We start from the raw sequence: 13,811 nt of genomic DNA on the forward strand, positions 1-13,811 counted from the left end.
GCTGTTACTTTAGCTTTTTTTCATGTATTAAAAGCCCAATGATCAGGAACAGCTGGGTCTAGCTTTGAAAATACAATAACAAAATTAATGGCATACATTTATATTTGAAAAATCCAAAACATCGAAAATGTTAACATACAGTCTTTCTTATACAAGTATGTGTTTTGATTACTTCATCAAATGTTTTTTAATTAAAATCCTAACTTACATTAAGTTAGTTAATTCATTTTAAATTTTTATTTTATAACTTGATAGCATGTTTTCAAAATAATAATTTTTTATTATTGACATTTTCTTTATGTGTAATGGTTTTCGTTCATAACAGAGCAATTTCGTAAATATTTCTTTAAAAACTTTTTTAATTTTTCAATTAGTAATTTTGTTTTATTTAAATTTTATTAAAATGCACTATTTCAATCCCAATTTTCAAATAATTATACCACAAAATCTCTCAAATATCCAAGATTATCCCAACCCACCTTGAAACAAAGAACCCTTTTGGCTTCAGCTTGTTACGAGTAACATTTTTTTAAATTTATTCACTAATTTTAAAATGATTAAACGCTTAGACACTCTAGTAGTACAACTCTAATTTTCTGAACAAAAAACAAAATATTACCCCCCAAAAACTAAATAGAAGGTACACAATATTTTTTATTTACCTAAAACTCTAACCTACTCCAACCTAACACCCCTAAACTTCAACCAATACCAAAACACCTAAAAATCAGCTGTGACATTTACGTGCTGATCCCTCATCCGACCATTGAGAAGGAAGCCACTCGGGCAATTAGCAATGTAGGAGCAAGCGGCGAGCGGAGCGGCGCGGCGAGGTGCGATGGGTAGGGCGGCGGCTGCGCGTTGTTACAGTCAATATGACCAGGGGCCCAGGCCCACACTCCCGGTATGTGAGTGAGTGAGTGAACGACTGGAACGATGGGAACCGGTGATTCTGGCAGCACAATATGAACACATCTGCACTCGCGGCTCTAATGCTGCTTTTGTACGGTACCATCTTCCCCGGTGAGTGATAGTGTAAACCCTGTGGAGATAGTGAGTGTGTTCTTTGTCAGTGATCGATTATTAAGGAGTAGGCCTAGTAGTTTAATTTTGTTATTGGTAAATTAAAAATAAAATACTATATTTTTGTAATTAAAGTATACAGTACATAAAACAAAAGGTGTATACCACACTAAAATTACCACCAACCCCACCTTTGATGTATTACGACACTGACTCCTTCTCAAACTTATCAAAAACACAACAAAAACATTTTAATTCACCATTTGACCCTTAATCGTTACCTAGTGAGTGTTAAAACCCCCTTTGAACTAGTGAAACAAAGCTTAGGATGCGTAACCCCACCCAACGCCCGGTCGTTACTGAACCCTGCCCTTAAATGTAGCTCAGCTGATCCTTTGTCGGTATAAAACATTGTTGTGTTGATAATGAGAGTTTGTGTGTAATGGATGAGAGATGATCAGACGACAAAGGGGTATAAAGAATGGAACGGTCCAAGTGATCCACCCCATAGCGCGGAACGTCGAGTAGCAGTGTGTACTTTGTGAAATAATTGATTCCAGGGATTTGACCGGGTTGGTTGAAATTGTGGAAATATTTAGCCGTGAGGTATAATGTGGAATGTTAATAGTATTGCTAGTAAACAGTTGAATATTTGATTCTTTTAACATTCAGTTATAAACTACACAAAGATACGACGTGCTAAAAGATCTAATGTATTTTGAAACTGTACCCAGTCAAAAAGGTATAATGTATTAAAAAAATATTTCACATGAAAACATTAGAAAAACATAAAAAAATGTGAAACGTTTGAAAAAAATTGATTTTAAATGTGTTCACTAAAAGACCCATGACCTATTGGTAAATATATTAATGAAAATAACCAATAGAAATAACGAATAGAATTACAGTGTTTAATAATTTTAAAAATATTATTATGTTGATGTATATAATTACTCTAAATCAAATACAAACTACTCAACCTTAATAATTTCCTAAAGCTTACCAATATTTAATTTTATTAAATATACTTTATGAACTTGTTAACGTACTAAAAAAGCAAACATTTTTCCTGTTAATATTGGTTATTTTCCTTTTTTTCGTATAACTCCAACGTTTTTCATACACTTCCTTTTAAGAATGGATTTCATTTGGAAAATTTCGATGTTGTGACAATGACAATTGTAATTTTAGAAAGGACAGTGATGCCATGTGTTTTCATAAACATTCAACAATGAATGGCATAATAACCCTCTGCCCTCCCCCGCTAACCCCCCACCACCCCTTCAATGCTCATACGTCATCATAGATTGCTATTGAAACTTCAAACACCACCAAACTGTTAACTCCCTACTATCCCCATTAGTGTGTGATAGGAATTAATTCAACTCATCCATCGATTATTATGCGTTAATCACAATTATTTTATTATTTACACTTGTAAAATTTTTTCCCCAACTATTTATCCGAGTTTTTAGTCTCGAGAACCAACTTGCATAGGTTGAATAACAATTTTTAACCTAAAAGTAAAAAATTCCTAATATATTTAGCTTTATATGTTTAGTTTGTGAAATTTTCTAGAAAATTTAAAATTCTTTAAAAATGGTTTACTTTTTTTATTAATTTGAAGCAGTTTTTAATTAATAGTTTTCAGTATTGTTTAACTAACTACTAGAGGTCGTCCAGTGGTCGAAAACTCGACCAAAAATATGTAATATACAGCCTTCTCTATTTTCACCCCACGCTGTAAATAAAACATGTGATTGGAATTTCTTCCATATGTTTTGATTTTCTTTTTACATTCCATCACCATCGTGGCAATCCATAAGGCCCATGTTAATTTTTTTTAATTTTTAATTCATTTTTTGTGTTTATTTCTTTAGCCTATTTTAATTTACAAAGGCATTCTGCACTTCTACAGACAAATATCTTTTTAACACTGTCCGAAAATTTTCCCTACAATGCAAACGAGCTGAGAAAAAAAGCTTTCAAGAAACATGCTTGCCTATCAATATATAAATTTACAGCGACCGTCATTTATGTTACAGTTACTTATATAAACTAATAATACACTCATAAAACTTAACATGCAACACCATTTAGTGTTACATAGTACGTTGTATGTCACTATGTAATAGTCTTAGAATCGGGGTTGGATTCGGAAATATAAGTTTTAAATCCAAGAAATTCTAGCATAACTACATGGAAATTCATCATAATCCATTTCGGTGACGTATATTCAAGTGAACTGATTATAAATTATTCTATAAATATATTTTTAGTATTATTTGTTTGAATTTATAATTCATAAAAGCTAACGTTTATCTCTAACCAAAACAAAAAAATATTCTTCCAATTTTGTTTTAAAATTAAATTACAAACGTGATGGCATTTTGGGTATCTATATCTTGTTGTGAACAAATATCAGGCAGTTTATCCGACAAAACACTGATTTTATACCCAAAGCTGTGACTTTCCAGACCATATCATGTTACAAAATATCACTCAACGTGGCAGACAATATATTTGACACAAGATAATACACACACGGTTTTGTGTTTCACCTCAAACATTTGTGACTTCATGTTACACAAAACACACAATATACACAATATCGTGTTTATACACAATTTTTTACTTTTATCTGCTGCATTGTCAAATCGTCTTACAACAAAATATCAGTCATTCTGTCAACTTATTTGACACGTAGTAGTTTGTATACAAACAATCTGTAACCTTCCACCTCCACATCTATACTGACTCAATTCTTCTTCTTCTTTCCATACTGACATATCGTATCACAACGAAATACTATTGTACCTTTATGGAACAATTGTAGGATTTTGTATTAAAAAGGAACATGTTTAAATGAGCCAGAATGTTCTACTGTCAAAATAACATTTTCTAAGTTAACGCTCGATACTATGAGAGGCAAAATGAAGATGTTATAGTTCACAACACAGCAAATTGACTTGGACTTTTTAAAATTCATTGTATAACAAATATTAGTAAGTAAAATCAGTAAACCCTTTTAGGAGCTTTTGAACTATAATGTTTATTCTATAATTGGTGGTACATTTAACCTTAACCATAATGCACAAAAGATACGTCAAATAACACTTATAATGATACCTTAACACAATGGATTATCTAGTTCAATAGGTTCTACAACTAATGTTAACCACACTACACATTTTTTAACACAAAAAACATAACTTTTTAACAAATTCAACCTTCCACTCGCTGTATTATAACAAGCTTCACAGTGTAGAATTGACAGAGTTGGGGAGCCGCACACAACATCGTCGGGTCTGAATTGTTGAAAGCCCCCGGGGCACTACATTGTCTCCCATGCTTACATATTGATGGCAGATAGTCGGCCCTACTCCCTACAATAATACTACATGACTCCGTTATATTACTTAGGCGCTGTGCCAAGCTATGTGACTTAAAAACTGCGTGTCAATTTTAGCACGTTTTTGTATGACTCAATAAATTTCACTATGTGACTTAGTTTAAATTTCTATAATACTAATGTGAAAAAATATTAGGTAGCTGTTATAACTTTTTTGTATGGTACACACCAAAGATTTACTATGTGACTTAAAACCACGAGACTCAAATTTGGCAGACTTTTCTGCTTGAATCACTAATGAATTTCATGATGTGACTATGTGACCCAGTTTCAATTTATATAATACTCCTATGTGAAAAAAATGATATATTTTACTATGTGACTTAAAAACCAAGAGACTCAAATTTTGCAGACTTTTCTGTATGACTCACTTATAATTTCACGATGTCACAATGTGACCTAGTTTCAATTTCTATAACACTCCTATATGACAACATATTAGCTTTTGCAACTTTTCTACATGATGTACACCAAATATTTTACTATGTGACTTAAAAACTGTGGAACTCAATCTTAGCACATTTTTTATGACTCACAAATAAATTTCATGATGTCACAATGTGACGTAGTTTCAATTTCTATAACACTCCTATATGACAACATATTAGCTTTTGCAACTTTTCTGCATGATGTACACCAAAGATTTTACTATGTGACTTAAAAACTGTGGAACTCAATTTTAGCACATTTTTATGACTCACAAAAAATTTCATGATGTCACTATGTGACCCAGTTTTAATTTCTATAATACTCCTATGTGAAAAATTATATATTTTACTATGTGACTTAAAAACCAAGAGACCCATATTGGCATACTTTTCTGCTTGACTCATTAATAAATTCCATGATGTCATTATGTGACCCACTTTCAATTTCTATAATACGCATGTGAAAAAATATTAGGTTGCTGTTATAACTTTTTCTGCATGATGTACACACCATAGATTTTACTATGTGACTTAAAAACCGTGGATCTCAAATTTAGCACACTTTTGTATGACCCAGTAATACATTTTACGATTTCACTATGTGACCCAGTTTCAATTTCTATAATACTCCTATGTGAAAAAAATGATATATTTTACTATGTGACTTAAAAGCCAAGAGACTCAAATTTTGCAGACTTTTCTGCATGACTCACTTATAATTTCACGATGTCACAATGTGACCTAGTTTCAATTTCTATAACACTCCTATGTGAAAAATTTAGCTGTTACCATTTTCCTGCATGGTACACACCATAGATTTTACTATGTGACTTAAAAACCATGGGACTCTAATTTTGCAGACTTTTCTGTATGAATCACTAATAAATTTCATGATGTGACTATGTGACCCAGTTTCAATTTCTATAATACTCCTATGTGATCAAATATTAGCTTTTGCAATTTTTCTGCATGATGTACACCAAATATTTTACTATGTGACTTAAAAACCACGAGGCTCAAATTTTGCAGACTTTTCTGCATGACTCACTAATAAATTTCACGATATCACCATGTGACCGAGTTTCAGTTTCTATAATACTCAACACCCCTATGTGACAAAACTTTAGCTGTTATAGATTTTTGCATGATGTACACCATAGATTTTACTATGCTTTTTATGATGACTATTTTGTATATATGATGACTTTATACTATGACTTATACTATTTTACTTTAAAAATGGTGGGACACAATTTTAGCACACTTTTGTATGACTCCAAGCAGCAATCAAATTAATGATGCTATCTAGAAAGCAATAATTGACATTAGGTAGTAACAATATTTTTCGTCATCAATTTTTACATTTCTGTTGTTTACAAACATAACTTGAAATATCGTGTTATTAGCGGCGGTTCCATAATGTACTAAATAAGTTGAGGTTAGCAAACCGAAAATTTTACCATATATGTTTTTCTGTTTTCTATTTGAAGTTACCTGAAAACGTTTATTTTGCAGACGATTTGGAGAAATAAAAATGGGTGTTTTTCGGACAGTATGATGGAAGAAATTTTACGAGTTAACATAATAACAAGTTGAACACATGTTAGGATTCAAATCTATATTAATTGGTCAAGCATGTTTCTGTAAAGCCTATTTTCTCAGTTTTTGTGCATCACAGGGAAAATCTACGCATACTGTAATGTTTCTTGTAGATGTGTAAAATTCCTTTATAAATTAAAATAGGCTCAAAAATAAGCACGAAAATGAATTTGAAGTTAAACAAACATTAACATGGGTCTTATGGGTTGCCATGCTGGTGACAAAATAACAACAAAATATAAACTGAAAATAAAAACAAATGGAAGGAATTTCAATCACATGTTTTGTTTACAGTGGTAAAAATAGAGAATCCTGTACATTACATATTTTGGTCGAGTTTTCGACCACTGGACGACCTCTAGTGTAAATAAAAACATACGCTGACAATTTGCAAAATGCAGAAAACTAACTTAGTCACTAGAAAACCATGTTTATATTGTAAAATGTTTTTATCTCGATCTAAGAAACAATTTTGTATGACAAATTCCAGAGAGAGCCGGGACACCCTGTATATCGCATAGTTTCCTATCTCGTATCAATGTAACAAATTCTATCTTAAGTACTACATGCTAAACAAACATAGCAAATCCCGAAATAAAACGAGGCATTGTGTTAATTTATTTCTTCGATTTTAATAAGTTCTTTATTTCATCAAATTCCCCCTGGGTGTCCATTGTTATTGAGTAGCTCTCAATTCAGAAACAATATTTTTAACTCCGCAGTTGTTTAGTTTTCAAAGAAATCCAACTACCTCTGTACTTATTTTAAAAACCATGATACACGTCATAATACATACATAACAAGTACTGAACATTGAGAAAGTTGTAGGACTATGTAAAACAAAAAGCTTCGTAAGTTAAATATTTACGCATTTTCTAATTCAACTATTAAATAAATCTTAATTATGTCCTTAAAAATATTCTTCATTTAGGTTTAGAGACTTGATTGGTTTCTATAGCAAGTTATTGTACTGTCTTAAATGTTATAAGAAAATCAATTATTTTTTTCCGCTTGAATTACAATTTTTCTATTATTTAATTCTTCTTTTTTAAATTGTAAAATCTCATAGTATCGTTAGAATATTGGATTTGTTTTATCTTAAGAGTTTTTAATTAGCAAATTTTATTAGCAAATATTGCAGCCTGAATATGTGGCATTTTGTATGTGTGTATATTAGAGATGAAATTTTTCAGGCACATATTTAAATCGTTTATTAAACATGACGTCTTGACTTGCATAATTTCGTTAACAATTTTCATTATTTTACATTATACAACTAAGAGGTTTTTATAAAAAAAACAAGGATTACTTTTTTTTTAAGCGTTTCAATAAAATTTATATTTTTACTTACACTTCATAAAACGTGATTAAACTTTGACACTTTGGGTTGGAATCCAAACTGTACCAAAAAATATTAATCAACAAGGTGTGGCGGCCGAGATCTTTTTACTCATCGTTGCACAGAAGTCTCTAATTTTCTTTGCCCTTTTTGCGCTATATTACTTCTTTCAAACGTCTCAAGCCGTTATTACTTTACGTAAGCATGTATTTTCCACTGTAAGTTAATAAATAGTGAACCCCTTAAAATTACTTAATAGGCTAATTTACTTTTTAAACCTGATTAACCTATTATTGTTACAATACAAGGAAGATAAATTGCTTTAATTTAACTATTTATACAACATTTCAACCACTTGCCTTCCTCGTAAAAAGGTCAATAATGTTTTTTTTATTTAATGGAGTTGGAGCTTTTCTGTAACCAAATTGTAAAATAGCGCTTCAGTAGGCTATATTATTTTTTTAGGGTCTTGCCATTAGACCTACGGTAATAGCTTATTCCCTACTATGTAACGACTCATCATGTAATTCGTTGATTTTAATAGTTCCTGGCGATATTTCCTGCTAGAATATCTTACCTGAAAAGCTTATACACCCAGTAGAAAGGTCAGCTGTTAGAGTTACGATCCATTTGAGGACATGTTTGATAACAGTTCCGTTTTATTACTCACTACCTACTCAGCCTCCCTAGTCCGAGGTGGTATAACATCCACTTATTATGATACGGTTTAGATTGTATTAAGCCTAATTTGAATTTGTGTGCGCATTTGCAGCTGGTTATCCGATTTCTCAAAGTGCTTGTGTAGCTATCAGAATATATTCGATCTCAAAATGTCAGAAGCTTTAGATTATTTTAAACTGGACCCAGTTGTCCTTCAAATTAAGTCACCTGAACTATTCTGAAACCATCCTGGCTTAACAGATGATTTTAGTCAGTTATAAAAGTACAAGAATCGTATACTTCTTTATTATTCCCCAATATAATATTATACTTTTCATCCTTTTGGAAAATCTAAAGCCTCTATCCTTAGATTCCTTTCCAACTTAATTCCTTGTATGGTTACGATTGAGTGCCCTGATTTTGGAAAAATACTCCGTTGGTACGAGTATGTATATGATGTTTGTTGGTTTACTATTAACATTTATAAAATGTCTGTCGTAATTAACAATAATAGAAGTTTGTTTAAGTAAGCATATTTTTAAAAAAATAGCTACAATACTTCTACACGTTGACACGTACATCAGCTATTTTATATTTTGTACTAGGTATCCCAATGAGTTTGCCTACATTTTATTATATATTTATCAAATTTGGTACGATTCGGTTTTTTTCTAAGCCCGATAATGAATGTGTAACTATTTTACACAACAGGTTCAAAAAAGGTGTTTCTCCTATAATACCTCTCGTTGTAAAGCGTAGGTCCAACAGTTTATTTATTTTATTTTAAAATAAAATATAAAATTATAAATTCCATATATATAAATATATGTATATATTTATAAATATATAAATACCCATACATATATATAAATAAATAAAATCCAACAGTTATATTAAAATAAAATAAATATTTTAAAATAAATATAGGCCTATCATGGGCTGTAAATTTTAAGTAAGGGCTTCTGTCAATGTGACATAACTATTGATTTCTGTTATTGATTTAAACTGTTTGTTTTGGTCATGTCTGATTTAAAACTGGTTATTTAGTTTATAAGTATTTATTTGGATTATCAACTTTACTACAACCTAAAACCCCATTTATTACCTGAGTGATGTTATTAGCTAGCTTAAAGCTTAGGAACCCTGAATAAATGATTGAGAAAATAAGTATATATTTTTAAACCGTGACACATTCTTGGTTTGTGGTTAAGAGCTTTGAATTACGAAAAATCGTATATCATTTGGTTTAAATTAAACATTAGTTGTAATCACTGTAATATGTTTAGCAACAGTAATGACATAGTTTAACATTTTGTAATAATTTAACATTTATGGCTGTTTTAAGTCTAAGTAACCATAAATGTAAGTAACCAAAGACGAAATTTCACGAAATAATAACTTTTTCAAGTAACTTTTATAATAAATTGCTGAAATTCATAATTCTTTAAGATTCCAACCATTACAGGCCGATTTTGAAGAAAATAGTATTAAACTGTTTTTGTATCATGTAAATTAATGTATACATCCATTGACTATGGATAGAGCTTAATCTTGGCATAAACATGGTTGTGGCAATTTTAGAAAAGAAATTAATGCAGTTTATTTGAGCTATCAATTACTGATTGCCGTTGTATTTAATATGTTAACCAATCTAAACCAAAAGCACATCTTATTTTGGGCCACAGCATTTTTTTTTTACATCAAATAATAGATCAACTAAAACTAAGGGAGGAAGTATGACTTCAGACCGTAGTATAGATAAAACATACTAGAATACTCTTTGTCTTTTGAATACGAAATTGGCCACAGTTGGTCCACATATAATATGGGACTGTAGTAACCAAGATTAAATAATAAAACAATATTTCTTGAAAGCCAGTTAACTCCATAACCATTATAATATTTGTCAAAATCAATTAAGATCTCTATCCAATTCCCAGCCTGTACGTATTTATATTTGTGTTTGAAACAAAAATTTAACAGTTTTATCCTACTGTAAATACCTCATTAACATCTATTTAAAGGCTTAGTCGGTTGCGAAATGTTTGAAAATAAAGGAAACTCTACAACCAAGGAGTTGGCCAATCAGTTTAAGTGGTGAGGATCAAAAAGTGATCGATGTTCTTTATTTTCCCTCTTCTATCGCCTCTTTAGCACGGTTTGATGTATTTCAAGCGAATGGTAGATTTAAGCTACACCCAAAGTTTTAAAGGGCTTTAACCCCTGAGTGGAAGTTTATCTTAAAACACTTAAGCCCTTTTAGCAAATTTCCCATATAGGGAATAAGCTATAACCGTAGTACTCATGGTAAGACTTGGAACCGGGACCAATTAAATCTTTCGTTTTTAGGTCCCAAGGGGCCAAAAACACCATCCGTTCAAATTCATATATATATATAATAATATAATAATACAGTTTTCTTAATATATATATATATATATATATATCCGTTAGCACGATAACTCAAGCAGAAATTATCCGATTTTGATTAAATTTGGTATAAACGCGTACACCTACATTATTTTATTCGAACGAGTTCGCGAACCAGCGTGATCGGAATATAGGAACAGGGTTTTATGGGGGGTATTACCCTAAAAACATAAAATTTTGAAATTTCTTTTACAACCATTTTGTGGGGATTAAAAAAACAAACAAATTAGTATGTTGAAGTGTTATCATGTGCCTAATGCTTACAGATAAAATTCCTATGTTATTCTTATGGAGAATAAATAAACTGTTGTAGTTTGACTTTTTATGGACATATTTCGATCAAATTTGGGAAATGCATTTATTTCATAATAAACATATAGAAACCCTTTTTACTCTCCCTATTCCAGCGAACCCAAGTACTCGTTAAACTAATGCTATTTATATATGGAATAAATGTGATATTTTATAGGAGATATGTCTTTGTAAATTCAATTAGGCAAATGGGAATTCGCTTAGTTTGCAGGTTTGCTGTGGCGGGGTATAAAAATCCAAATTCGGGTTTGGTTCACTATCTCGTTAGGATTCTAACTATTTCGACCCAAATACATGTATTTGATGTATTTTTTTCATTTTGAGGTTTTTCCTTCTGTATTACTTAGCAATTACTATTCTAGAGGTTAGATACCTTGTTTCCGATTTAACCCCTGGTAGATTACATTGGCTACAATGTATTTAACATTTAGAATGGTATGCCAGTTTTAATTCCATTATTTTAAACATTATGTATCAGTAATGTCCCTAAAAAAATAGTTATTTGGTATCACAGTTGTTCTTTGTCACTCAGTTATTCTAATGATATAGATTATCAATATAACCTGGGTTATATTAATAAATCTATATCACAGTTTTTTTTTATTCTATCACAAATAAAAATACATACTTTATATCTCGGCATTTCTATGTTTCCACAATAACACAAAATAGTTGACGTCACAGTACTTTCAATCCAACATTAAAATCATACTTATTAACAATGCGACAACTTCAACGAAACGTTCAACTCATTTTTTATGGGTCGTGCTTGGTTTAATAATCTTTAAATCTTAATTATAAATTCTTTAAACTTAGAATTGAAATATATTATCAAATTGAAATTAACCACCGTCTTATGTGGGGCAAATCAATATTACTTTTACCACATAACCCATTTCAGAGAAGCACTTAGGTTTTACGCAATTATTTAAGATTTATGGATTAATAAGCAACAAGCTCGATGCAGCTTTAGGTTTTGAGGATGATTCCTTTGCCCGGTGGTTCCGATACCTCTGTTTTTTTTTGTTTTTTTTTATATTCAACTATGTAATAAAATCTAGGTTATGAGAATTTTCTCGGTTTTGCAGATCTGTCACCATATTTGGATATATAGAGGAAGCCATACAATCGGTTAATACCGTTGTACTTTTAACAAAGTATTGTACCCAACTAAGAAACGTATGCAACATTATTTTAGTCAACAACTCGCACACATTCCCCAATCAATCTGTTTGAGCTTGTGGTACCACATGGTGCAGTCTGTATCATAATACTAAACACACGTTTTGTGCGCATTCATGCATGCACCTTCTCGCATCATGCGGCAAATCGCATCATTCGCACCACAGGCTGTCGTTGACACTGATTATACAAACATAATCTAGTTCTGCTCCTTTGTCAAGGGATTTATTGAAAACTGCAATGATTTGTGGAAATTAATGAATGAATGATGAAATTATAGAGTAAAACACTGATTTGTTTAATTCTTTAAATGATTTTTCTTTGTATGATTTTTTCCAAATGTGGATGCTTAAGTAGTGTACACATTCTAGAAAATTTGGAAGATCAGATAAATTCTGTATTGAAATGTTTATGGTGAAATTAGTAAGGTTGACAATTTGGTTAACATCATCTTTCGTCTGCATACTTTTCATACACAATTCCGACTATGAACTCTATGAATAGTTTGAAACTATACAAAAGTTTTCAGTACCAATACTTCTACTGCAATCATTTAATAAAGAATTTATTAAATAAATTACCCCCTTCTTGTTCTGTTAAAAAAGATCAGTAAGGATAACAAACAACAATTAAGGCTAACCAGAAAAAATAACTAATTTCAACTACACAATAATTTTGATCTTGATCTTGGTATAAATGATTTCTTAGGATTGGTATTGAAGTTTTCAATGCCACAATGAAAAATTTCTTCAGAATCTTAAAGATGTCAAGGTTGTTTAAATAATAATACTAATACTTAAGCAAATTCTGACAATATTTCCCACTGAAATTGAACACATAAATGAATAAGTTAAATGTTTTAATTGAATTCATGTGGTGATTCCAAAAAAATATAAGGGTGGCAATGAGTAGTACTAACATTATTTATCTTAATGCCATAGCTGTAATATAATCGAACAAATTAACCAAATCTAGTATTTTGCATTACAATTTTCCATGTGAAAGTAATATTCAAAACATCATCATTGACTAATAGTCAAAGATATCACCAAGATCAATACACTGTTGCATTTGAAGCCTTTTCATTCATCATTTTGCTCATGGTTATGTTGGGGGGTTTACTTGCATAAAATATTAAATACACTAAATAGCATTAAAGTAATTAAGGTTGCAAATAACTGATTTAGAGAATACCAAAGTAGACTATGAATTATCAAACAAAATTTTACCGTGTTGTACTTTAATTATACAAAACCCAAAAAATCAGACAAATTTTTCACATTATTTTACCTACCCTACGATAAAAGCTATGTATCGTTGCGGGTTGTTTCGCAGTCACAAGATTCTGCTTCAAAACAGAACCGAAACGGTTTGGGGACAAGCATAACAATCCTTGAGATTTCCACAGGTGGAGGGAACCTGAGAT

The 13,811-nt window shown here is 30.9% G+C and overlaps 1 protein-coding gene across 1 annotated transcript in view; it reads left to right on the top strand.

The window, feature by feature from the left end:
• The first annotated feature begins 861 nt into the window (after window positions 1-861).
• LOC128997182 (acetylcholine receptor subunit beta-like 1) overlaps window positions 862-13,811 on the top strand; it is an 88,536-nt gene continuing 75,586 nt past the window's right edge. Inside the window, exon 1 of the mRNA XM_054422779.1 lies at window positions 862-1,023. Within this exon, the coding sequence (XP_054278754.1) occupies window positions 966-1,023 (58 nt within the window). The 5' untranslated portion in view covers window positions 862-965. The remainder of the gene's footprint in view (window positions 1,024-13,811) is intronic.

Source organism: Macrosteles quadrilineatus, unplaced genomic scaffold (assembly GCF_028750875.1).
Source record: "Macrosteles quadrilineatus isolate MER2022 unplaced genomic scaffold, UCM_ALF_1.0 Scaffold_6__1_contigs__length_79288215, whole genome shotgun sequence".
Classification (NCBI taxonomy): domain Eukaryota; kingdom Metazoa; phylum Arthropoda; class Insecta; order Hemiptera; family Cicadellidae; genus Macrosteles; species Macrosteles quadrilineatus.